The 27,200-nt window shown below is 31.6% G+C and overlaps 1 protein-coding gene across 3 annotated transcripts in view; it reads right to left on the bottom strand.

Moving 5' to 3' along the window:
- Positions 1-7,610: 7,610 nt before the first annotated feature.
- LOC126768762 (elongation of very long chain fatty acids protein AAEL008004) overlaps positions 7,611-27,200 on the bottom strand; it is a 31,471-nt gene continuing 11,881 nt past the window's right edge. For all 3 annotated transcript variants that reach the window (XM_050487053.1, XM_050487054.1, XM_050487052.1), the window contains 7 exons: positions 25,247-25,328; positions 20,375-20,565; positions 17,018-17,098; positions 14,847-15,009; positions 13,263-13,399; positions 10,603-10,794; positions 7,611-9,276 (listed from right to left, as the gene is read on the bottom strand). In XM_050487053.1, coding sequence (XP_050343010.1) covers positions 9,148-9,276; positions 10,603-10,794; positions 13,263-13,399; positions 14,847-15,009; positions 17,018-17,098; positions 20,375-20,565; positions 25,247-25,295 — 942 coding nt within the window. In that variant the 5' untranslated portion in view covers positions 25,296-25,328 and the 3' untranslated portion in view covers positions 7,611-9,147. The remainder of the gene's footprint in view (positions 9,277-10,602; positions 10,795-13,262; positions 13,400-14,846; positions 15,010-17,017; positions 17,099-20,374; positions 20,566-25,246; positions 25,329-27,200) is intronic.

The following is a 27,200-nucleotide window of genomic DNA, read 5'->3' as shown; positions in this document are numbered from 1 at the left end:
AGCTTAAGAATGGTCAAGCTATATAAACATAATTACGGACTGTAATATGTATATATACTACTATTATAAAGAGGGAAAATTACTGTTTGTAATGCATAAACTCAAAAAACAACTAAAGCCATTTCAAAAATTGTTTCACCTTATGAAAATTGTAATGATTTAACCCAACGTATCAAAATTTATAATAGGTATAAAAATACAACAACGCGGTGCCTCTCAGAAAATATTTGTCTCTTACACTTTATATTTAATTTAAATGAATATCTTAGGAGTTATCGCGGAATTAAAATTCTTATGCAAGGAAAATAAGTATGGCGATGGTCAATGGTACAATGGCAAAGTACTATGTTTCCTTATTGGTAGAGTTGCGTGCAAGCCCGTCTTGGTACGCACAACCCACTTATGACATATTCTACCGCCAAATAGCAATACTTAGTATTATTGTGTTCCGGTTTGAAGTGTGAGTGAGCCAGTGTAACACACAACAACACAACACAGGCGGACCGCTAGTATATTTTATAAGGAAGCACAAAAAATGTACGTAAAGCTACTGTGTACTCGATCAGTACAATTTCATTAAATATTATATCTTAAGCGACACGTCTGCTTAAAACTTTAGTGGTCCAAAACGGCAACCTCATCCATTTGGAGGAGTTTGCTTATTTTATATATTATTATTTATATCCCCTTATAAATATGGGTCTCATATATGATTTGATTGAACCGGTACATGACTCTCTCTTTGAACTATAGTAATTATAAACGTTCAACGAAAACAAAAATGTAAGACCTACGAACCTGTTTGTGTACTCGATCAGTACAATTTCATTAAATATTATATCTTAAGCGACACGTCTGCTTAAAACTTTAGTGGTCCAAAACGGCAACCTAATCCTTTTGAAGGAGTTTGCTTATTTTATATATTATTATTTATATCCCCTTATAAATATGGGTCTCATATATGACAAATTAAAGTAGAAGGAAATATAATATGATCATTTTTCGGTAATGATTGAAGGGGAAAGGCGGTTATCCTTGTGATTCGAATATATATCTTAATCATACAATGCTATTATAAGAGATTTTTGTTGTGACAAAAATGTCTTTTTTTTAAATATGTTATAGGTATAGGCGGACGGGCAAATGAGGCACCTGATGCTGAGTAGTAACTATTCACCCTTTAACCCTTTAACCGCCTAGGTCGAATTAATCCGACAAATATTTTCGGGCCCATTTCGCCTGAGTCGTATATTTACGACCAAAATAACACTGATCGTTTTATCAGCTTTTTTATTTAATTACGTTGTATTCTATCAAAAATATTTTTACATTAGGTAAATAGTTAACTAAGTAATCGTTTACAGTTTAATACACTTTAGCCTCTTAATTAGAAGTCTTAAAAATAATGTCCAAAGTTAGAAGAATTACTAACATTATTTTTAGAAAATTGTATTGTGTGTTTCGATTCACTGTGCCGGGCGCTGGGGGCACGCCAACAGATATGAAGTCGGGCGGTTAAAGGGTTAAGACGAAACGCAACAATACTAACGATAAGTATAGCTGTTTAGCGGTATAATGTCTCATGAGTGGGTGGTACCCACTTAGACGGACTTGCACTACGTCCTACCAACTAGTAAAGCACAAACGTTACAGTGGAATGCCTTGGCTTTTAAAGTATAGGTATTACGTACTGAACATTTTGTCTCCTTAGGAGATATGATATTTATAGTAATAAAATTGCTATAGTATAATTAGAAATGTGTACGGATTTTGAATATAAAAAAATATCCTATGCAAAGTCTTCGAATTACCTTCTACAACTTTTCTTAAATTTTTATGATAAGCGTTCGTCATGAATAAAAGCTTCTGGGTCCCCATTTTCGGTCTGTCTACCTTGATGTAATAAATTATACCTTGAAATTATAAATATCGTAAAATAAAATTCCAGCGTCAATCGGATCAGAATGTTTTGCCTGAAGCCGATGATTAAAAATTACGTTTAATATACAATATACATAATATGTATATATATATATACACTGACGGTACACTACTACAAACGCAAAAATGTTTCTAACTTGATTCGCTATACAACCTTGTAATAAGAGCATCATCCAAGTTTACTTATTTTTTTATTTTCGTAAATATAAATTTAGACAGCTTTGTTACCAGAAACATATTATGATACGCGTACAAAAACAAAAAAATACTTGTAAATGACGTATGTAATTGAATGAATGTTAAATACTTATTAAGGATAAATAAAAACTTAGACTCTCTAATATATCCTGTAGGTAGATTTGATAGTAATTGGAGTAAATGTGATTCAAGAAATATAGCCACACCATTCTACAAATAGGTAGGTACTTATAATACATTAAATAAAAGTTATTTGAAGTTCAAGACACATTGTTGTGAAAAGTTGAGAATATTCATTTATAAATACTTTAATTGATTTTAAAAAACGACTATGTTAAAATAATTCATAGACATGTGTCATGAGAATAAGATTAAGGTTCAAAGTCAAATCTTAGAGCAAAGTTATTGACCTGATGTGCAGTGGCGGAGCAAGCCCTAAATTTTATGTGAGCAAAATACATTTTGCGAGGCCCTCTTTTTTTGTTCTTACTGGAGTGGGGCTATAAAGTATAACTTTAACTTGTCGGCACCTGGAACTCCAGTGCACCGGAATACCCATTAAAAACCAGCGGTACCCTCACTGTTTCTTCGGGGGGCGTCACACGAGAACCCAACTAGCCACCTAGCCAACTAGGAGGGTTGCCGCCTCGTAGGATATCATGCGATATCCCCGCACTATGCGGATGGCCACTGTCCACTGCGAACTTTGGATCTTAGTCCTGCAGCGGCGGATGCCCGATAGCCTGTGAGACCAAATGGGTGCCCCATATAGGTTCCTAGGTGTTCCAGGGCTTTGCTCACAACACACCCTGGAACCTCGTCTGGACCCAGTGCTATGGTTCTGGTCCCTAATCAATCGAGGGGCAGAACCATCTCTCGCTCCGTGATTGAAGACAATGTAGCTCCACCACCACACCAGTGTGGTGGGAGTGTGAAGGGATGTGCTCGCCTGGGTGGGGGAACAAATTTCTAACCAGGCGCAGAAGGAGCTCCAACGACATTGTTTACGTAGTGAGAGCGCCATAGGCGTGGAATTTTCACGGTAAGTTCAGCCCGACGGGTCCCTATTTAGGGCCACCAACAGGTCCTCCCTTGCTCGCTCTTAAGACGACGACCTATCGTCAGCAGCAGCTCTTTTTCAGCTGACGATAGACTGCCAGAGCAGTTGTCCCTGCAAGTTCACGTCAAGTCCGTACGCCGGGTCTTCGGCATGGTCATCACACAGCTCCTTTAGAGCACTAAGTTAGCTCTTCGACGCTGGCTCCTTCCCACAGAACCCTACCGCTGCACGATGGCAGCCTTTGACCATATCAAGGTCCAGCTGGCCTAAGGACCACCTCGGGAGGAACACTCTCGGGGGTTCCGCTGGAACGCACCTATAATAGTTGGAGATCTCAAATCAAAATATTTGTTTTACGATAGTCTTCACCTCCTCTTCTACCCTCCAATTCCTCACTCTGCATGCTGTGACAGGGGTGGCGAACGATAGGTCCACCATGGAACCTACCTGATGCCTCGCGCAGGTGTGCACCTGCCCTTGCAAGGCCCTCTACCTAAATAATAAAACCATATTTAGTTTCGTCAATAACATCTATTTATGACCAGTAAAATTTTGTCGATGCGTTCACAGCTTTTATGTGCGATCACGGGGCAAGGCCGAAGGCGGTGTCCCACGTCGTGCACGGCTTACGCCGCCTCTGCTGACATGTTAAATAGTTCTGACGCAAAAAGATATCGTTGTTACGACAATTACGAAATTTACGAATATTAGTTTAGCGCTTTTTATCATCTACATAAGCTTATATAATAAAATATTTATCATGTCTTAATTAATTAATGTTTTTTTTTAACATAAGTTTTATATATGTCTGTAACTTTAACAAATCCAAAATATTTGTAGACGTGCTAAAATACTTGTCTATAGGACAGACTGAAACGTTCATAAAAATTGTCTCATTCAAGTTTGTCCTGTCTATGTTGTTTAAAAATATATGTTAATTAATTATTTCATTTAAAATTGTTGCAAAACTACTATTTTTCCGTGCGAAGGCGGGACGGAAAGACAGTCATATTTTTAGAATAATTTTAGTTTACTAAATAAATACTCGTACTTAAACTTTAATGTTGGCTCTTTGACTACACGGTCTAATTAATCTTTTGCTAATTTAATAGTTAAGGATCACAAGGAGAAATATACGTAGTAAATATACATTGCATTATGCAACGATATTTCAAATACGTTTAGGTACTAATATTATAATGCTGAATAATTTGTATTTGAACGCACTTTATATAAAGGCTATCAGGTCGTTTAATATTTTTGTGTTAGATCTACCAGCAACGGACTAAAAATGAACCAATCAAATAACCACCCACTGGCAACTGGCAGAGACAGAGAAATTCAACGAGAGTTTTCACAGCAGGTTGGCTACTAGTATCAGAATAAATTGTGGAATAGGCAGATTTTCTTACGAGTTCAACATACAGCCTGTTTATGATTAATATTCTAGTTTCGAGATGGCCCAGTGGTAAGAACGTGTGAATCTTAACCAATGAACGTGGGTTCAAATCCGGGCAAGCACCTCTGAATTTTCATGTGCTTAATTTCTGTTATAATTCATCTCGTGCTTTTCGGTGAAGGAAAACATCGTGAGGAAACCTGCATGTGTCTAATTTCATCGAAATTCTGCCACATGTGTTTCCACCAACCCGCATTGGAGCAGCGTGGTGGAATAAGCTCCAAACCTTCTCCTCAAAAAAGGGAGAGGAGGCCTTAGCCCAGCAGTGGGACATTAACAGGCTGTTACTACATTCTATGTTTCATGATTAATTTATGAATGTAGAAAACAATATATATATAGTAAATAGAATTGTTTTTACGAATTTCTCTGAACCTCTGGATTTAAAAAAAAAACATTATTTATAACTATAAAATGAATAGTATAAGAACCCACTTAATAAACCTGGTTTTATGTGTTGTTGATATAGATTACAAGTGAAACTAGGGAGATTATGTTTCTTTTTCACCTTGAAAAATAACAAGCGGCGTCGATTTTATACCATAAATAATTCATAAAAAGTTCAATTGTAGTTAGTACCTAGATGTTGGTGTTAGGTATATATTAATTTTATGTTAAACGTTACCAGTTTAATGTTAATGTCCATCTGCTTCCGTAGCTATATACTACTTACCATATTTTGACAAATCGTTTTCGTTGGAACTGTCTTACCTAATTCAAAATGCGCCTTATATGCTCAGCAACAAAATTTTTTTTATAAATAAATATTATCGTCATTCAGAATCAATTGAATGGTTATAATTTACCGATTGCGAAAATCTGTTACTTATTATCGTGCCTTTTTGAAATATTACTTATTTATTACTCGCACTGACGTTTGCTTAGAAGCAAATTATGAAGTCGGTCTGAGAATTATGACAGATTTTAATTGGTCAACCCCGTCTAACCTTGAGTCCTTGACAGTCTTGTTAGCAAGGTAGATTCGATTAATTACCTACGGACTTAATGATTTCAACACATTTTCAAATTATATTTTGAAATTTTATACAAATATTTGAAGACGCATAAAACCTTAACATCTGGTTTAATCACAAGATTAATTAATGTTGACAATCTAATTTAAAAAAAGTTTAGTCTTAAAAAAAGCTTGTATATTATTAAATTGTGACAGGATAATGTTTCGTCGTGTCTTTTTATTTAAAAGATTAATTATTACATGTCGACAACGTTGACATTGGCGAAATTATTACCTATTGGCATTGCATTATCAAACACCGTAAGCAATATTTTTAATAAAACAACAAAATGTGACCCATGTGTGTGTTATATCAATTTATAACTAAATATGAGGATTCCGGCGGTTAAAGAAACTCATGTAAAAAAAAGTGTTACTATTAACCCGTATTGAAGTAGTGTGGTGGAATAAGCTGCAAAACATTTTTTTTTCAAAATGTAAAGGACAACAGTACGTTAAGTACGTTTAAATAGTTCGTACTTGTATTAAATTGTGGTCGATTAAATAATCACTACCTCATTAGTCAGTTAAAGTTACATTTTTAAGTTATTATTTCACAATCTTTTATTAAACTAATTGTTGACAAAATTATTATATGTTTTTAGCTTTACGTATTTGCATAGCATGCATTATACATTGGTATATTTTTTAAATGTTTAGTTACTTTACGTGATTTTTTCAAAGGTTTCTTTGGAAGGAAGTTCTTCTTTAATATAATAATTTAATTGAATAAGGATCTAGGTCTATATGAGGCACGTCGAGGTTGCGTGACACAATTCTAACGTGTAATCATCTCGACCAAGGACTACGCCAAACGACCACATTTACGTATTTCCCAATATGCCAATGATTTGCAATATTATATTTAACCTCAGAACAGAGTGTTACTCAGAAATAGCACTTGTTTTGGATTAAATATGTAACAATATTGCATTTTTCATAGCATTATATTAATAGCTTCAGAATTTAAAAACTATGTAGATATTTAAATCTTATTAAAAAATCAAATTATATGTTATAAAAAAGACCCTGTTTAATGTAATTTATTCTAAGCGTTTAACTAATAAAAAATAGTATTAACTCTGAATAGTGTTTTTAGTTGTCCTTAGTATTTTATTAATGAAAATTTTCAGACCAGAACAGACAGATGCCATTTTTAAAACAAACTATTCTTATTCATTTTAATAGCTATGATTTATAACACGATATATAAACATATTGCGAAAGAAATAAATAATTAATTTCTTTTATTTACTCTACGACATGAATTTAAATGATATGACCTGTAGAATACTGTTCTATTTATTTTGTTATTGTACTGTTTACGAAAATATGTACATAATTGCAAGATTTAGGCGACAGGTGGTAAATAATATTGGCTGTCTTACGAAAATGCACGGTTATTATTTTTTATAGTGATTTTATGTATAGAAGATATATGATTTATATGCATAGACGTTTAAGCGCCTGATTTTTAATTCATTATTTCTTACTGTTAATAGTTGTTAGATAGGAAACCTATTCTTGGGGTCATCCTCCTCGTGGTGAGCTAGTTGTCAAGTTGGCCTGTCGATGAGTTGACAAATCATGCAGAAACCTATACTATTTTGATTCAAAAAATTAAAAAAATTGTAAGTGATATTAAGACTTACGAGTTACGTAAATTTACATTTTTGTCGAATATTGTGCCTAATATTTTATTTTTGTTTGACGTCTGTCTTTTTCATTTCTATCATATTTTGTTTTAATCACTTTATACATCTGTCATTAAAGAGATGGCATGTATAAAATAAAATTCAATATCTTATCGACGATTTGGTCAACAAATTTGACATTGGGAATGCTTTGCCACTATTATATGATTATAGATTGTGTACTATTGTTTTATATATTGAAATTATAATGTAACATAGCAAAGGAAGCAATAAAACTCTTAGTAATATTTTGTAAAATACTTTAATAAAATAATAAATAAAGGTTGCAAAATAGTGAATTCGTAGCGAATATTTGAGCATCGTATCTCGGGTAACCGCCCGATTTCGCCCAAAGCAACCGTTTGCCATTCACACAACACAAAGCGTTATTACACCAAAACTTGATACAAAATTAACATATTAAGAAATAGTTGTCGATGACAATACGGCCCAAGTCTGAATGCCATTCATTATTTTAAAACTGGTCGAGCTGCCAATAACTATGCTTACAATTTAATTTATTATTACTTTCTCTTAATGATTATTATTTATAAGTGATTCATGTTTTCTTTTCTTTATTTTTTTCAACTACGCCTATTATCTATTACTCTTTTTTTTTACTATACTCGTTTCTATGTCACAATTTTTAATTTTCCTAAAAAGCGCTTGTTGGCAACTCAACCGGCTTACAACACTGCACAGATGTCTAATAATAAATTTGTGAATATAAATAAATATATTAGTGATATATCCAATACATTCAGTATTTAAAAAAATCTTTGATCATTTTACATTTATTAAAAAGTTTATGAGAAAAGGACATATATATTAAATGCTTGATAACGAAATACAAAATAAAATTGCAATTAATAAATGACACTGGATTCGAAGAATTGTATGGTAACATCCTTTAAGACTCAATCTTCACCATAAAGTTATATTTACATAAACCCCCGCGTATACTGTACATAGCACGGTTCATAGAACTCGATTCATTCATTCATTGTATATACAATTTGTTCACACTACCAGCCAAGATAACAATCAAAATATTTTGCGAAAAATATTTTGACTAATTTATACAATAAGGAAAAATAAAATATACTATATCCGAAACCAATATAGCATATACAAGATAAACATTTCTTTAACAATTCATAGTCTAGTAAATAGTTTTTGTACTTAAAACAATATAAGGCATTCGATGATTCAATTTTTAAGGTCGAATGGGACGTTGTGCTTTACGATTCAAAATCTAATACAGAAAGGAAATTGTGAATCGGCTTTCTCTGAGAATAAACGATTATAATTTAAAGTGACGTATAAAAGTTAAATGCGATCTTTGCAGTCGACAAAAACGTGTCCAATTGCACTAGAAGCTTAACATCGAAACGACGTCCCAGGCGGGAGCGATTGAAAATGTTTTGATATAATTCGGACACAACACTGTCCAGACTAAAAAGACGGTTTCAAATACCTCGATGACTCATACTGTCTTAACTTTTATTAAAGCTATTCGTGGGTTAGTTGGGGGAGAAACGATACTATCGACGACGATGTAATCGCACCCGCTCGTATCGTAAACTATCGATAATGTACGGGACTTATTTAGATGTCTCTCTTTGGCGCGAAGAGCATCGAGTCTCGGTTATTGGTTGATTCAGTACAATGTACGATTCGTCCTCGATCGCAGTGGTAAAACCGATTCCTAATTCTAGGGTTAGGTTTGGATTTAAGAGCAGACCCTGATTTACACCGTGGATACACTAAGGATAGAAGACTATGAGATCGGCCGTCGACGGACGAAGGCATCGGCCGCCGAGGACGCGTACGAGTTCGGCACGGACGAGCCTTCTTCGTGCTTGTAGCCGTTCTTGCCGTTCAGCGAACTGCTTTCGTCCAGCACCGTCTGAAATCAAATATATGTTTCAATTTTTTTATTTGTAATCGTAGATGGTAAGTTATTATTATGGAATTTACATTATATTTACTCGGTAGTATCATTTCCACTATAAATATGTTCAATTTATATTAAAAACATATAATTTTAATTACAAATTAGATTGATGTATAAAGCGATAACATTAATAGTGAACTTTTTATTAACACTAATTTTTTGCATAGAGATAAAACCTTGGGGATTCTGAATTTTTGCATAAATAACTAATATTGTATTTTCAAATTAATTAAGAAATAATGAGCGTTACCGAAACGTCATATTTTAATTGATCAATTACATTTTAGTATGAATATAAACTTATTACATTGCCAACGAATGCGAGTTTGTTTATTTGTTTGTTACGCATTTTGCATACATGTTGTTAAGAGCTATAGAAATAAAGGTGGAAACTAGTATGAAATAAATTCAAATATATTTCGGTCAATGAGTTTAATTATCCGGCAGACGCGTTATTAGAATATGTCAATACTCCTGAGATGTCAATAGATTGTCGATCGTTAATTAAGCATATTTATTGATTAGGCTATTAAACATTGCCGTTACATAATTACGCATAAACAAAGAAATCGATTATCTGATTAATACATATAATTAGTATGTGTATTTTATATTATATATATAAATTGTTTTATATTATATATGTATGTATAATATGTGTATTTTATATTTACATTTAATAATTTGTATTGTTTTAATTAAATATTAATATTATTTTTTTCATACCACCACCTACCCCATATCCTATCTGTAATTACTTACACTCGGTTACCTGGAAGAGATCGCTGTGTAGCGATAAGGTCGCCATAATTGTACATTTATTTAGGCAATATACATGTTTTGTATTTTTCTATTTGTGGTGTGATGTACAATAAAGTATTAAAGTAAAGTAAAGTATAATTATATCCGTTTTATATTTTAGTTATGCGTAAAAATAAAAATTGTTTATGCTTTACGAATACGCAGCATGGTTTTTTTATATCATTTTACACGTACATAATTGTTAAGACACGTAAATATCGTTGTTGGCCTTCAAGTACAAGGTACGATTATAGAAGGTATGTGAGCATTGTATACAATGACGTTTTATATAAAATATGTTGTATACATTATAAAAAATATATGTTTCGCAATAATACTTTCTCGCTTTGTGATTATTTTGTTATGGTTAAACATTTTATAAAATATCAAAGGACTTTCATTATTGCGATTTTTCAAAATCGATTTCCTAAATGGGATGCCATATGCTTACCATAATACCAAATATAGTGGACATACCATGCAAAGACCGTTGTTATTGCTCCTAGGTTTCCTGTCAGCCTTATTGTAGCGTGCTTTGTAGAAATCACTGAAGAGGAACAGGAACAGAAAGCCGTGCATCGCGATCCAGTAGACGAAGACACGCGGGTACTGACAGGATGGCCGGAACAGGACTTGAAGCTGGTGACTGAAGATCAGCACGAATTGCACCTGAACAAAATCGTAACGACAAAAATTAATTATATTTCACACTTTATTCGAGATCTTTCACTCGCAAGTTAACATTTGTACGAAATGTAACGTCTGTTGGAAATATATGACGTAATGTTACATTTAAATGTTGCTAGTGTAAAAATGGTGCGATTTTTTTAATATTAAAACTGAATGAATCTACGAACTCCAGATAGTTTTGTTTCTGTAATTAGTTGTTAAAAATAATTTCCTATTTAAATAAATTCCTATATGACATCCAAGTTATAAAAAATACATGGACTATTTCAATAGTCGTAACAGCCAGTGAATGTCTCACTGCTGGGCTAAAGGCAGGAGGCCTTTAGCTTTTTAAGGCAGCTCCCTTTTTGACGAGAAGGTTTGGAGCTTATTCCACCGCGCTGCTACAGTGCGGGTTGGTGGAATACACGTGTGGTAGAATTTCAGTGAAATTATACACATGCAGGTTTCCTCACGATGTTTTCCTTCACCGTAAAGCACGAGATGAATTATAATCACAAATTAAGCACATGAAAATTCTGTGATGTTTGCCCGGGTTTGAATCTACGATCATCGGTTAAGATTCACGCGTTCTTACCACTAGGCCATCTTGGCTTCAATAATGATTAAGACTTAATAATGGATGATTTATTAATTTTCTTTTATGATATATAATAGTTTGCCTTCGCAGGTAAAGGTCGAACGATAATCGCCCTGTATAAAAACTGACAACCAGTCAAATCGTTCTATGATTTATTATAGTCTTGTAGAAGAAGTGCTATTGATTAAACATATTCATAAAAGATTGGCGGTGACGTAATCATTAATTATTTTCAATTCTTAGTACTTATATATTTCCTATTAATTTTCTTAACGTTGTAACGCGTGTTTTATTCAAAATCAATGTGTTAATTTTAACATGAGATAATTATAGTATAAAAACTGCAGTTGAGATTTACCTTTTTCATTGTAAGATTATATAATTTTCAAGACTCGATCAGAAAATAACGATAACGAGCGAGTAATGTACCGAAATAGTTGTATCAATATAGTAATATTACTAACAAAAAAAAAATTGGCAAATTGGCCTTAAAATGAAATTCTTTATTCTTGAACTTAGTTTTAGTATATTAATATATCAGCCAAAAATAGAATTGCATAATTTCAAGTATGGAAGATTATTAAAGGGAAGAGAAAAGTCTTTATTCTGTTTATGGTGTATTTTTGGTACACTCACTGGATTTTTATAAAGACAATATTTATTAGGCCAAAAATTCGTCACGTATATGTTACAGATTAGCTATTTCTCTTTTAAGAAAATATAGATGATTAACCATGACATTGCATTCGTTTCAATCGTAGAATCACACTTTGAAGAAGAGTGTATCTCCAACTAATATAAGGCCGACCTCCGTAATTATTTATTACTAGACTTTTCCTTAACAGGTCATCAAATAGAACGCGTTCAATTTAATCGTTTGTTAATTCCAATGTCCGACAATTTTCTATTTATTTTTTATATCCTAGTAACTACTAAGTTTACTGGTGGTAGGGCTTTGTGCAAGCTCGTCTGGGTAGGTACCACCCACTCATCAGATATTCTACCGCAAAACAGCAATACTTGATATTGTTGTGTTCCGGTTTGAAGGGTGAGTGAGCCAGTGTAATTACAGTCACGTAACATCTTAGGTAGGTTAACATTTCTTATAATGCCTATGTGCGTTGGTGACCATTTTTTTTATAGTTTAGGTATACCTAAGTAGTATACCTAAACTATAAAAAAAAACTATTACATGACAGTTTTTTATCTGTTGCTTTTTGAATGCAGATACAATTCTAACGATCCCAATTATATGACGATGTTTATTATCAAATTATTCTTTAAATCTCCTAACGAGTAACAGACGCTTTGTTCGACAAAAACATTACGACGAATGTAAATAGTAGCCGCTATGTAAATCTATAATAAATAATATATATTTACACTCGATGTTGTATTTGTTTTATTTGTCATTGTCATATTTTAAATGATTCTCTAGCAAACGTTCAATGATGTAAGTTCCAAGTACTTTAAGCGCGTGATCATATATAATGTTCAATTATGATTTATTTTTAATTTAATTTATAGTTTTAGGATGGATATGTCCTATGTAGTATACAAGAGAACACTTTTCAATTCGAATTGAAGTAATTTTCCAAATATGATGAGATGTTTTAATATCATGGCATGATGATAATATAGGCAGGGCGTGTTGTGATTTGCGTACTGTATATATAAATTATTTTTTGCCATAAGCACTGTTCCCTATGGGCAAACAGATCGATCATCGAATGTTTATATCACGTCGGTTGAAAATCCACGGGATAACTCATGCGACTCGCATGCATCTATTAGACGTTGATGGTAGTATGCCAGAAGTCTTAAAGCGAGTGCCCACAATATCTACAAAAGAGATATATTAACTTACCATCTGGAAGGCAGTGAGGTACTTCTTCCACCAGATGTATTTCTGGTACTTGGGACCCATTGCAGACACCATATAGTAGAAGTACATAACGATGTGTACGAAGGTATTCAACAGAGCGAAGAATGTGCTGTGACCACCTGCGGAGGAGTAAAACGAACAAATCAATTGCTAATTACTTGATAGATAATATAAGACATATTATCGTATATAAGATTAAAGTTTTATAATTTAATTCTAATTTATATAAAATATATATAAAAGAAAAACTTTAACAATACATATTCATTTGAGTTAAACGTATAAAAATAATAAATTAATTCTAAATGAAATTTACAATTAATGTAAATTTCATTGTAACTAGTTAATTATTTCGTGAATTTTTTTTTTCACCGTACACTTATTTAAATATAACCAAATATTTTTTTTATTATTTTATTTTTCATGGAAGAGATCGTTCTTCTACCGTTAAGATTTTATAAAATTTAATACAAAAAAAAAAAAAATCAAATTTACTTCGAGAAAAACTAACGAATTTCGAACGCAGGACATATTCGTTATTTTTAAATTTGGTTCTTGATTAATAACGTCTAATAAAAGTCGACATTGGTTTAGTTTTGTGTTAATATAATTATACGACAAATAGCTCAGACTATAAAAGGTTGTCCCTGGAGGTGATCGAGTGATTAAATAGTTTTTTACAATTATTTTATTTTTTTACAAACCTGCAACTTTATATGCTTATAAATAGTTTAGTAGTTAGTAGTTTTAGTATTATTTTATAACAATAGCTAATTACTTATATCATCTAATTATATTTGAGGTATTTTTGTCTCAAATTTAATGGACAAGAAACGCTATGAAAAATAATTCTTATCTATCGTTTACATTATCAAATACTTGCGAGAGAAAAGACAAAGTCAACTTCATTTACAAATGTTGTTTTTAAATGAAAATATGACGTTATTATAGAATCGTGTAATAAAACAATATTGATATATTTGTTGTTACAAAGGTCTGTATAGTTAATGTTATTGCTGTTGGAAATATATGACGTAATGTTACTTTAAAAATATAAATCAATAAGGATGTGCTAATCGAACATAATAAAATTAGCAGGCGTTGACTGAGAAACTAAGCAACAAATATTCGAACGAAACATTAATCTCGATGTAAACATTTGTATATGTATCGTTTTTTCATATTGACTTGTCTCATTTTAGGGCTAATGTTATTAACAATAGAAGTGTTAACACAGCTTAACCTTTCAAATGTTTGTTAAAAAAATAAGCGAGCTCTTCAATCTAACAAAATTAAGGTTAGGGGATCAAGGATCTCTGACTGTGTACTTGATGTATTCATATACATATATACATACAATTAACGTTCTATATGCAATTAATATAATTACTCATTTATTCATGATACAAATTGGTTCAATACAATTTTAGCTTTGAAAGGAAAACAAAAAAATCATTCATAAGATATATCATATTTTTCTTGAAAAAACACGATTCATATACATTTTATCAGTTTTCATTGTAATTGAATCAATATTTAAAAATATAAACAGTGCGTGTAACATACCAGGTGCGAACTTGAGCCCGAACCACACAGACATGGGCATGATTCCGTGGTGTATCACGTGTAGCGTCGACACGTGCTCGTTCTTCTTGCGTAGCACAAAGAACAGCGTGTCGAAGAACTCCGTGAACTTGCTAAAGTAGTACCACCAGCATGTATTCGCCATCTACGTTTCATTATTAAGTTATAAGTAAAAGTTAATTTACATAATTAACAGTTGTCACCGTATATGTTGAACGAGAAGGGTTATAAGTTATTGAGGTGGATACACATGTGGCAGATTTTCATCAGACACATGCAGTTACACTCACGATGTTTTCCTTTGCCGCCGAACATGAAATGAAAATTCAGTTGCCCGTTTTAAATCTCGTTTTTTGACGGCGTAAAAAGTGCTTTATCTTACAGTACTAATGTCTAAGAGAGGTGACCATTACACCATTAGGTAATGAATTTGCCATTTCTACCTTCTTAAAGTTAATAAAAAAATGAAATGCATACTTTTTTGATTGAGTAAGTATTGGATACGAACTAACTGACTATAACGGTACGTCAGTACGTGATCGTATGCGATGTAGTCGGTCATAAGGAAGAATTATTACAAGTTTAGAATAGTATAAGAGGCACATACATTCCTTTTATTTCTTTGTAACGTTAAAGTTATTTTTGTAAACCGGTTAATTCTAGTTCGAGTTAATTTTGATTTATATCACATTTTAATATTCTTATGCTATTTTCACCAAACATCTACCATGTTAAAATATCTTTTGGCTATTGGAGGACGATAAGGTAGCACGAAACAGATGAATAAAAAAATAGTTCAGCGTTTTTAAAGATTTAGTTATTTTAATAATTATTTTTCTACATGTATTGGCATTACATCAAAAATTGTTGTAAAAGATGTATTATAATTAGTGTTGGGTATATGGGTTTTTCCGGATGTTTTTCGTAATGATTCTCAATATAAAGTTAAGCCTTTTTTACTCACATTAAAAAGTTTGGGAATACCGTTAATTTAAACAATTATGCGTTGTTGTTTAAAACTTCAAATGTTAAAAAAATGAATTTAATTTGAACAAAACAAAATCAAAATTTAATATTGAAAATTTTGTGATTAATATTAACTAAAATTAGTGTACATTTAAACATTTAAATAAAGGATTATTTCTAATGTGTAGCTTAATTTGAAAATTATACAATAGGCATACATGTACAATTTACCGTTTTCGCAATACATCGAAATTCTCAATGCATTGAATTTTAGATTAATTTAATACTATTCTACAAACATGTCATAAATATTTATGACCTCAAAGTCTTATGGCATATAACAGTAAGCGGGGCCGTGATGCGGGAGGCGACGGACGTATTTAATGAATCTATTTACGTTGTTACGATTATCCACGAATTTTGATAGCGGATAGATAAGTAATTATTTATAAAATAAAGATTTGATTATATATAGTTAACTCTAATTCACGATTATAACGCGATTTCGGTAACACATTTAAAAATAACATTGTATAATAGATTTCGTTATATTATATAAAACTAGTTAGTATAATAATACTGAGCTTGCATTGGAATGCCTCTTTGTTTGTCGACTATTATCAGATACGACTTGCGATAAAATATTTTCGATCGTTATATTAGTTGATGTTCCGCTGTTTTATAGAGTAGTGGTATAATAAAGTGGTTAGTAGACCTCAGAAAAGTGCATATATGCGATGTGATCGATCATACAGTGTACTAAATAGATGTACGCTTAGTACTAAGACCTGTACACTAAGTATGATGTTTTCTGAGTATTCATTCATTCTATTTTTTTTTTTTTTTTTTTATAGAATAGGAAGGCGGACGAGCATATGGGCCACCTGATGGTAAGTGGTCACCAACGCTCTTAGACATTGGCATTGTAAGAAATGTCAACCATCGCTTACATATCCAATGCGCCACCAACCTTGGGAACTAAGATTTTATGTCCCTCGTGCCTGTAATTACACTGGCTCACTCACCCTTCAAACCGGAACACAACAATATCAAGTATTGCTGTTTTGCGGTAGAATATCTGATGAGTGGGTGGTACCTACCCAGACGAGCTTGCACAAAGCCCTACCACCAGTAAGTATAACGTATGATGTGTGTTCGGAATTAATGAAACTTATTCTTATACTTACCCTCATGGCTTTGGGGCTTCGAGAGTAGTCGACGAGTTGACATCTGAAGTCGTAGTGGCCCCACCATCCACTCGCCAAATACTATCAAAAAAAAATGTATAACTGATAAAAACTGTTTTTTAAAAAAAATTAAAAATAAGTATACTTACTTAAGTAAAGTTAATGTATTATATAATTTGTATTAATATGTTATATATTTATATATTTTTAATTAATTACATAAATACAATTTTTACGCACTCCTATTACCTGGCCGGCGTTTTTGTTTAGGCTGATTTTTTTCTATACATAAAATGCTTTTTATTACTAAGACAATAATATATTAATATAATTATACACTATGCGAACGTTAGTAATAATTATTATTATAATATATAAAATTAACATAGGTATTAATTTGTTTCATAATATAATCCTTGGCCTTCTAAAGTGCCTTTAGAGTATTGATAAATATTGAATAGAAATGCGCAAAAAACAAAATTAAAGCAAATATACGATCATAAATAATATAAATAAAAAAAATATTTAGTCTTAAATTTTAATATACGTTATATTCATTTTTAAAACAAAATATTTAAAAAGAACAATTTCAGCAAGTTTACGATTTCGTTAACTTTTATGAATCACATGGGTATGATCCACCTTTAGACGCGCCTATTTATCATAAATATCTGTTTAGGATCAATACATAATACTTGAAGATAACTTGTTATTTCTATGAAAAATATAAAGAGAAAATGTCTCAAATGAAATAGAACATGTCGTGTTACGTCTACAAATATTTTTCCAGATAAAAAATATCATGTATGAAACAATCTGCCTGATAATTATTCTTACTTTCGACTGCGAACTTTTTTTTTCTCTTTTTCTTCTTTCATCTTGGTAGAATAAATGAAGTAAACATTCGACAAAAAATATTCGTATATTGATATTTAATGAGAATAAACAAAGTCAAAAGTTTGTTAACTTTACGGTCGTTGTTTAAAATAATCGCAAAGTACATGTGACACTTACATCATGATTATTTTTTGATAACCGATTGGTAAATCGTAATAGAGATACAGTTAACATGCCAAGCTTTAAACATATTTAAATAGTTCCATAGTGTTAACAGTATTACTTTAACCTGTGTATCGTCAATCATACCCCGAATCTTTAAAATTAAATACTTCATAAAGCTAAAGCTTCATTGCCGTCGTGTTATATGTGTTAATTAAATTATTTTCAAAAGTCGTTAAAGTTGGTAATTATATTTATTTTTGTTATGCATTTTTTTTAAAGTTACAATACAATATGATGTGTGCATTTTGTCCTGTACACAATGACAGCTTCCAATTAAATGCCATGAAAGGAAATTTATGCAGTTTTATTTAAAAATAATAATTGCGCATTGATTTTAATACAAACTTAATTACGTTTTGCATTGATTTGGCAAGGAGACGATGTCATCATTCGTTATAAAGAGAGGTATCGAATCTAAATACATGAATTAACACATACCAAGACATTCTTTGAAAATATACAATTTTTTATTTTTTATTATTGATTTCGATTTAATATTTGTTTTATCGTAGTCTATAGCTGCACTGCCATACTTAATATAGTAATATTCCACTGGCATAAGTAAAGATAAACAAACCATAGATTTACATATTCCATGCGATTTGCTAATAGCTCTGCTGTGTGCACTATTCCACTTAACTACTTATGTATTCTTTACTTCAAAACTTCGCTGACATTTAAAACGCATTTCGATCTCGACATGTCATGTCAATTAAAGACTTATTTCTTAAACGTATTTTTATAGATTTTATAACACGCAAAATACATAAAACTACGGTAGGACATACGCCATTTCATAGCGCCATTTCATAGCGGCAATAATTTTCTGAAACGCAAATTTGTTCACGTAAAAATACATGATTTGTTGAGATAGAAACCATTAATAAATAAAATTTCAATCGTTTACTGTAGAATTACCAATTAGAGATCGATATAGAAATTTAATTAAAAAACCGATTAACAAAATAAATGACTTCATTTTAATGTTAAGATCTTGTGGTCTAAAATTAGCCATTTATTACATTTCCTGGTCAAATGTGATGTCAAATAAGAACAATTTGTATGAAAAACCAACGGCATTTAATAAAAACATAGTACATACAATAATAAGGAAACGTTACCCACTTGAATGCTGGGGTTGTATAGTTTTAACCAGACTCCGATGACCTTGTGATGTTTTCCTATTGTCGTATGTTAATATTTTTTTCATTTTATTAAGTATGGTAAGTGGTTATATAAACTGGAAATTTCTTGTATTACATTATTATCGTAATAAATTAGAGACAAGGAACGATATGAAAACGTGTGTTTACTCCGTTTCATACAAATAATTGTTATATATATATATATAAAGTACTGTTCATAATAAATGTAATAAAATATATTATTGTAATAGTTAGTAAGTATTGTTGACAAAGATATAGTAAATAATGCATACACATTACGATTATATGGACGTTTTGTATAGATTATAAACTCAGGTAAGTTATAATGTTACCTACATTATAACGCCTACTGAAATACATATATGACCTAAATAATTCCATTATTTACGTCCAAGCAACTAGTTTAATCAGATAATATTGTTATAGCAAAAAGAGGCCGAATATTAAAGTCTCGCATCGCACGCATCTTGCCTTTAAAATTAAGATCATAAATTTAAAAAAAAATAGACTACACGACTTGAATAAGCACACGATCATTTTAAATATAGAATCGTTTAAAAACATCATTGTATTTTTCCATGACATTTGAGGATTATTTATTCATTTCAAAGTATTTAAATAACAATAACGACGTTGATGTGGGTAAATTTATGTGGGATAAGGGCTGTGTCTGGTTAAGCGATAGACTGATCGTAAGTATGACTCAAGCTTTTGAAAATAGTAAAAAACTAGCTTCGGCCCGCAACTACGGTACGGGGTAGGGCGGTAAGCGTTAAGCCTAAGGAAGTTTAAAGTATAAACTACACATTTATTTAGTACCATTGAAAACGATATTTAAAAAATATTTTACAATAAATAACAATGTTTGACAAATACAATAAATACAATAAATAACAATGTTTGTAAAATATCTGTTATTATTTGTGCATGAAACATCCAATATTTCTTTGACTAGTGATCTCAATAATGAGACATGTTTTTTATAAACGACCACAATTTAATGTTCATTTTTAAATATACCAAGACATGTTACTGTTACGTCAATGTGGGAAACCCGACAACAATAAACCAATCAGTGTATTCGGCGCTATATTTGATTACTCGATATAATATATAGAACAAAGGTTACCTCATAAAATATCCAGGCACTGAATATGGTCTGCGCCAGGTTATAAACTATGAGTACGCTTCTTAGTTCGAATGGTTTCCTATTAGCCATAAGCGTGGGTCCAATTTTTCTCGCACACACCGCGTAGCACAGACAAGCAGCTAGAGTCGGCCAAGGCGAGGACATCATCGGCCAATCCTTAACACGGGGATCTGTAACAAAATTACGTTTAAATATAAGATATTCGTTTACGAATTCATCGAACATTAATATCAATAATTATATTCTTTCTTTGTTAATATTTTTTTTAATAATCCGTCCAGCCGTGCGAGCTTAGACATTCAAGAACAAACATCGTTAAGTTATTATATTTGTATGCTTGTGGCTTTTACAAGCTAAGCCGATGGAAAACCAAAATAAGAGTTAAACTCGATGTCACAATGCCATTCCTGTGATCACTGTGTTAATAGTAAGCACAAGGCAAGGGAGTATCGAGGGAGTCGATAGGCTTGATCAGGCAGTTTTAATTTATAAAATCGTTGCCATGTTGCGAGTACCAGCAGCGTTTTCCGGTTTCAATGGAGCATTGTCCGGTTTAATTTGCGACAAGATACATAGAAGCATGCTCGACCCAGTTTATCGTTTGTATAAGGATAGCTTTTAAATGGTTTAGGACATTACCCCAAAATACATAAATTTTAACCATGACGTGTATTTTTTTTTACTTTAGTGTGAATAGGGAATGTCAAAAATCACGAAACCCTTTGCGTTGAAAAAAAAAAATGTTGTTTTTGTGACTGAAATATAAGTTTTTTAAATTTAAAATATCCAGTTTAAAGCATTATTTTCAATCTAACTGACGTCAAAACTTTAAGCACACTTCAAAGTAACAACACATTTTTTTTTCAATGCTTTAATGTAGTCAATAAATCTTCAATTTATTTACGTTTGCTTTAACTTTTATTATTTTATTTTTATTATTTTTACTAAAGACGGAGGTTGCTACAGTTTACATTTAAATAAATTATTATATAATCGTTCTGTATGTTTTCGCCTCATTCTAGTCGATATTGGTAAAAGTGACTAATTAGTCTAATATGTTTTATATTTAAGATTTTGTAAGAAAAACCCAGAATTATTCACATAACGGTAATTAATATAACGAGTTTTATTATTCTAATTCGCAAACATAATCCTGACACAGACATATACCAGTTTAAACCTGTTTCACGAATTCGCAACATAAAGATAATAGGGTTATTGGTTGTCACAAAAATAAAGAGACTATTAGCTAATATTTAGTATCTATCTCGTGGTTTTCGTGAATTATCACATATTTATTAACTTTAACATTAGCCCGTTACAATTTAAGGGTGTGCGCAAAATAATTTAACTGCCACATTTCTCTTGTGATATGTATATTGTGGTAATCAAATGTGATATATGTATTTATACATTTATCATAATCAAATATAATGTGATAATTATACCAATTTTTTTTAATTAAATTATGACCAACCTTTAGTCACTTAACAGGTCACGAATATAGTTAAAGCGAAATAAGCGAGGTTAACGACATTTATGACGAATAGCTGGCACCTTAAGGGGATTTTTTAATTTGCAAACATTATACCGAAAAGGGTACAATGTCGTTCTTTTGGTAAAACCATAGTATTAAAATGTCATAAATCCGTATCCTTGGAATATTCTCAATAACCATTTCTAGAAAAAAAAACTATATTGCTTGTTATAATTTTGTGTTTATAATTGTTTTTTAATGATATTATTATCAAAATCATGTAATTGATTAAAAAAAGTAAAAATATGATTCGGTAAGCTTGTTCTTTGATTTGTATTATTTACATTCGCGAGTCGTCTGTCCGATTGAGATGAATCTTTGGGCAGTTGTTGGCACTTGAGTGAAGGTTTCTGGGATAATGCCTTCAACGTATTGTATATAACTGTTTACAAAAAAAGTATTATTTTGCATATCATGCTGGGTTTTGCCTTGCTTACTATTAATTATTATCTATGATATTTTGTAGTAACGCCTCCAACTATTAATTGCTAATTTTCATTTATTATAATATCGCAATGTATTTATAAGGTACAATGTCAATCGCCACTTTACTGAATTATAAATAAATATTAACATTTTCATAAGCATACCGTGCTTCAAGAGTAAACGAGGTTTTAAGTGTCAAAATACGTCATAAGCGTTGAGTTGTTTACGGAATACGTTGTCGAGTTCCTGTTAAACGTATACATTACATCACTAACTTTTTTTACTCAATTATTGATAGAATTGTTTTCAACGACTTTATTAAAAATATTAACACTTATATGGTGACCAAATGTCACAATTATACATTTCATTGGTCATAAGTTGATATTTTGAAATAAATACAATCACAGTGGATGCTGTCAAACTGTTCAAACTTCGATTTAATGAGTGGAATTCACGGGCAAGGTGAAAATTAACTTAGGCTACGAATAATCGCTGACATAACGATAGCCGGAGATGGCATAGCTGCGGAGTTATGCCCTAGTGGATCACTTTGTAATACTTTACGTAACGTCGTTGAGCAAATCTCTAACTGGTGAGCTCGAAGTCTATTGCCGGCTCAAACTACTTCAACGACGATGTTACCAAATTTATCCTATTAAATGTAAGTGTGGTTGCCAAGAAAACACGTTATTATGATTTTATCCAAAGAGTATCTTAATTATACCAAGTAAAATTTTAAAAATACATATAGCGCTACTGATAATGAGAAATTGTGTATGTAATCTATAAAATATGTATCCTTATGTTTTATTATTATGTTTAACATTCACATTTTCCACTGCGGTTTTCATGGAAACTAATAAACATAACTTTAAAATAAATAATTGCGCAAATAAAAAAATAGTATATAGACGCTTCTGTTGAATAAGTTAATTTATTTGTTTTGTTTGTAAAGACCTCAAAAATGTGGTATATCAATTAAAATTACGAGATCGAGACGAGGTATCAATGCCAGTGAAGAATCAACTTCCGCGTTAAATATTCTTGAACTTATGTAAAATCAATGACAGATTAATTTTCATTTGTAATTTATTCAATAACGTAACAACATCAGCAAATTAGTTCAAGATAAGGATTCTGAAAATTCTATAATTTAAACGTTTTTGGACAGTGACGTTCAGAAATTGATTTTTAATAACGCGTCATTTTTCTAATATTTTACATAATTGGAATGTCTAATGAATTTGCGACAAGAAAAAAGGGCATAATTTTGATATAGTGTTAAACTTGTGAGCTCAAAAGAGGTCATTTACTCTCGCTTATTACGACTTGGTCGTGTAAACACGATACGGCTTAATATTGCCTACAAATGCTATGTGAATAGTATTTGAATGATTGTATCATATAAAAAACCATTTTTTTTATTAAAACTAGAGTGTTAACCTTAAATTCTGAAAATGAAGAAAAGTTGATTTCATATTAAACCAAATCAGCAAAGGTGATCGGCCGTTGATGTTTTTAATGTTTGTTTGCACGCCATGTTTTGAGTACAATTAACAGGTATTTTATAAAAATAATTATATAAATGATTGTGCGGATACAATGTGTTAATTTTTATTAAATATTTTATTTATTTTTAAGCGTTTTGTAAAATAAGAATATTTTATATTATTTTTTAAGTTTTCCTTATTTATCCCTTTCAATTTAAATTATCACAGATAATAATATGTTTATCAATTCCACTAATTTATAAGTTCCTGATTCTATTCCGATCCAAATTCGACCGAACCGCAGCTGGATCGTTGTGTTAGTAGAATTAGAAAACGGTTAAATGACAACGATTATGTTTCGATACGATTGCGATAGTTACTTTTAGGTCCCCATTATATATTAGGAGTATTGAAACAAGTTCCGATAGATAAAAAGTATGAGAGTTGATCGGAATGTGTAATATCGCTTAAAAGCCTATATAAGCGAAAATTACGTCGCATGTGTGTGTGTGTGTGGCTTCACGATCGATTTCGGCCACGGCGGCCAATTTCAAGAGTCGTTAGTCAATTGCGCAGGACACATTATAGTGCACAAATGTATGCGAAAAAACATAGATGCACTGTCTATTCCCTCACTCTCATATTCCCATAGGTCGGCAATCCGACACGACCGGTAAAAGTTCAGGCACAGGACCAAAGGCTTTACGTGCTTTCCGAGGCACGGGAGTGTACTTACTTTCAACTTCTCCAGGATACTACTGAGAATCTTTTTCGGTAGAAAACCCAATAACTTTATATTGGCCCTACCCGGGATTTGAAACAGGATCTGCGGCCTTATGTCTAGCCACTACACCAACGAGACAGTCAGAGAGTGACGTCGCATAACAATTACTCGACTCACATAATATCATTATTATAATTTTGCTTTATAGAAAAACAGATTTGGATCTAATTATCATGCAATCGACTAAACCATACAAGAAAATGGTTTTTTTTTTTGTAACTATTTTTACTGTTTAAATTTGTGTCTTTCTTTCACTATTAAGAAAATGAAGAGTTCAACAGAGAACCCTCCGCTCACGATATACAGAGCCTTCAAACCTCTTTGATTATGCCGCTACAAGAGTGGATTCTAGAGATGCGAAGAGACTGCTAAATATCCAACACATATGGTCGTTTTTTTTTTAAATAAATTTAATAAAATATTAAATTTTTTTATTACTATATAAATGCATTCTGGATTTGTTAATAAATAAAAGGTTATTTTATTCAAATACCTTTTATTTTACCTAAGCGATAAATTATCGATATGAAATTTAGTTAGTCACGCGATCACAGCTGATCGTCATTAAACGTAAGACGTCATTAAATATTTCTTAAAGTTACAAAACTTACCTCCCCTGTTGTCCATGAGGTCCTTGTACCAACTGTAGACACTCTCCATCTTTGGATTGTTTTTACTATCGACTAATTATATCTGGAACAACAAAAATGTTACTGTTATATAGTGAAACTGAGTACAAGTGACATGGTATTTTAATTAGGCCAGTAAACATAAAGGCGTGGTGTGGCACATGACGAAGCGTTCGTGACTAAATGGCTATTCGTTGCCGCCATGGAGTGGCGATTATTCGGCACGTGCACCTTGTTCAATGAATTTACTTTTTTTTCATTAATGATCGCTTTTATATATTATCATGTGAAGGGAAAAATATGCCAAAAATATAATTATTCTACTCTATAAAATATTTTCATAATTATTTTACGTCTATTTAACATAAGATATAAGAACTCATTTAAAAGCAGTTAGACATACATATGTATATATAGAACCAATCAAACGATTGTTATGATGATTAAATGTTATTAAGATAATTATATAGATAATGATGAGAAGTTGTTTTTTTTTTTTATATAATTCGATTTGATTGTTAACATATCAATGAAAATAACAATAAGGAATCATCAACCAGTTACAATATAAAGATATTATATTAAAGAAAAATCCTTATTTGTTTGTATAAATTTGTCAATTTAGGTGTCTAGAATTAATGAATCAATGTAATGGTTATGATTACGTAAGTTAACACAAGATTACTTGTATCATCGATATCAGCCTACTTTCTGAATTATCATTCTTACATTCTCACGTAAGACACGGTTTCACTACTAACATAATGTATACGAATAAAGACATTCGCAGATGCGGAATGTCTACATTGCATTTATATATATACATATATTCACCTGTATATAGATTAACAACGCGTAAATAAACGTTTGTACAACGGAAGCGTAAGGTTATATTCAAGCGCCGTCCTTAAAAATTATCCGTTTTAGATTAATTGTGAATATCGCATATGGAATGAGCGATTTAAAGAATTCCGGCAATTACGTCATGCAACATTGCGATATCAAGAGAAAGGGGGGCGTGATTATTTGCCAAGTTTAACCGATTTTTAGGAAACACGCGCGATAATACATTATCTGTGCATTGATAAGTTGATAATGATTTATATGTTAATACATTGATGTTTCAACATGACATATTTTACGTGTAAGCAAATTCAGCACGTTTGTTTCTTATAACGTTTTATATACTTTCGTGCTATTGTCACGTTCCTTGAATTGTATAACATAACATCGACAATCGCGAGGAAATAGAAGACGTTGTTGATAGAAATAGTCGAGCACTATTAATCTTGCGTATCACATTGTTGCATTCTAGGAATTACGCTCAAGCTAACTAAATATTATCATAAACATTCATCTTTCACGATTTTCGAATAACTTTTCTATCCACATATATATTCCAATTTTAAATTTATAAAAAGTTAATATGTTATTTTTTTTCTTAAATCATCAATCGAAAATTTCGCACGCCAAAATATATTTTAAATTCAAGGTAGGAGTTCGTTTACACACAATGCTATACACTTGTTTATTGTTAACATAAAAGATACACACACACAATTTGTCGTTGGAATTGAATACAGATATGAATAACCCAAACTCTTATACAATCGAATGTCATGCGACCTTGACATAAAATCAGCACTTGCTAAGTTGATCTCGTGTCTCTACCATCAGCTTAAAATCGCCGACGGATTGATCTAGTTAACCGTTTTGAACGTCGATAGACGTTTAATTACTGTTTACAAGTAATTATCACATTAAACATTATTTCGATTATGTAATGAGGTCGCCGAAATCGCGCAATTTTTATAAAACCGTAGTAGTAAAGAACAGGTGACAGTATTTCGCGTCGAATCGCCTCTGAAGCCACAACTTTCACCGCAGTAGTCGAGTACGACTTGCGCGGGCGCAGAATCGCGGTGTGGCGCGCATG

The sequence above is a fragment of the Nymphalis io genome, chromosome 5 (genome assembly GCF_905147045.1).
Source record: "Nymphalis io chromosome 5, ilAglIoxx1.1, whole genome shotgun sequence".
Lineage (NCBI taxonomy): Eukaryota > Metazoa > Arthropoda > Insecta > Lepidoptera > Nymphalidae > Nymphalis > Nymphalis io.
The sequence above is the reverse complement of the archived record's forward strand: the minus strand, read 5'-3'. Positions and strand labels throughout refer to the sequence as shown.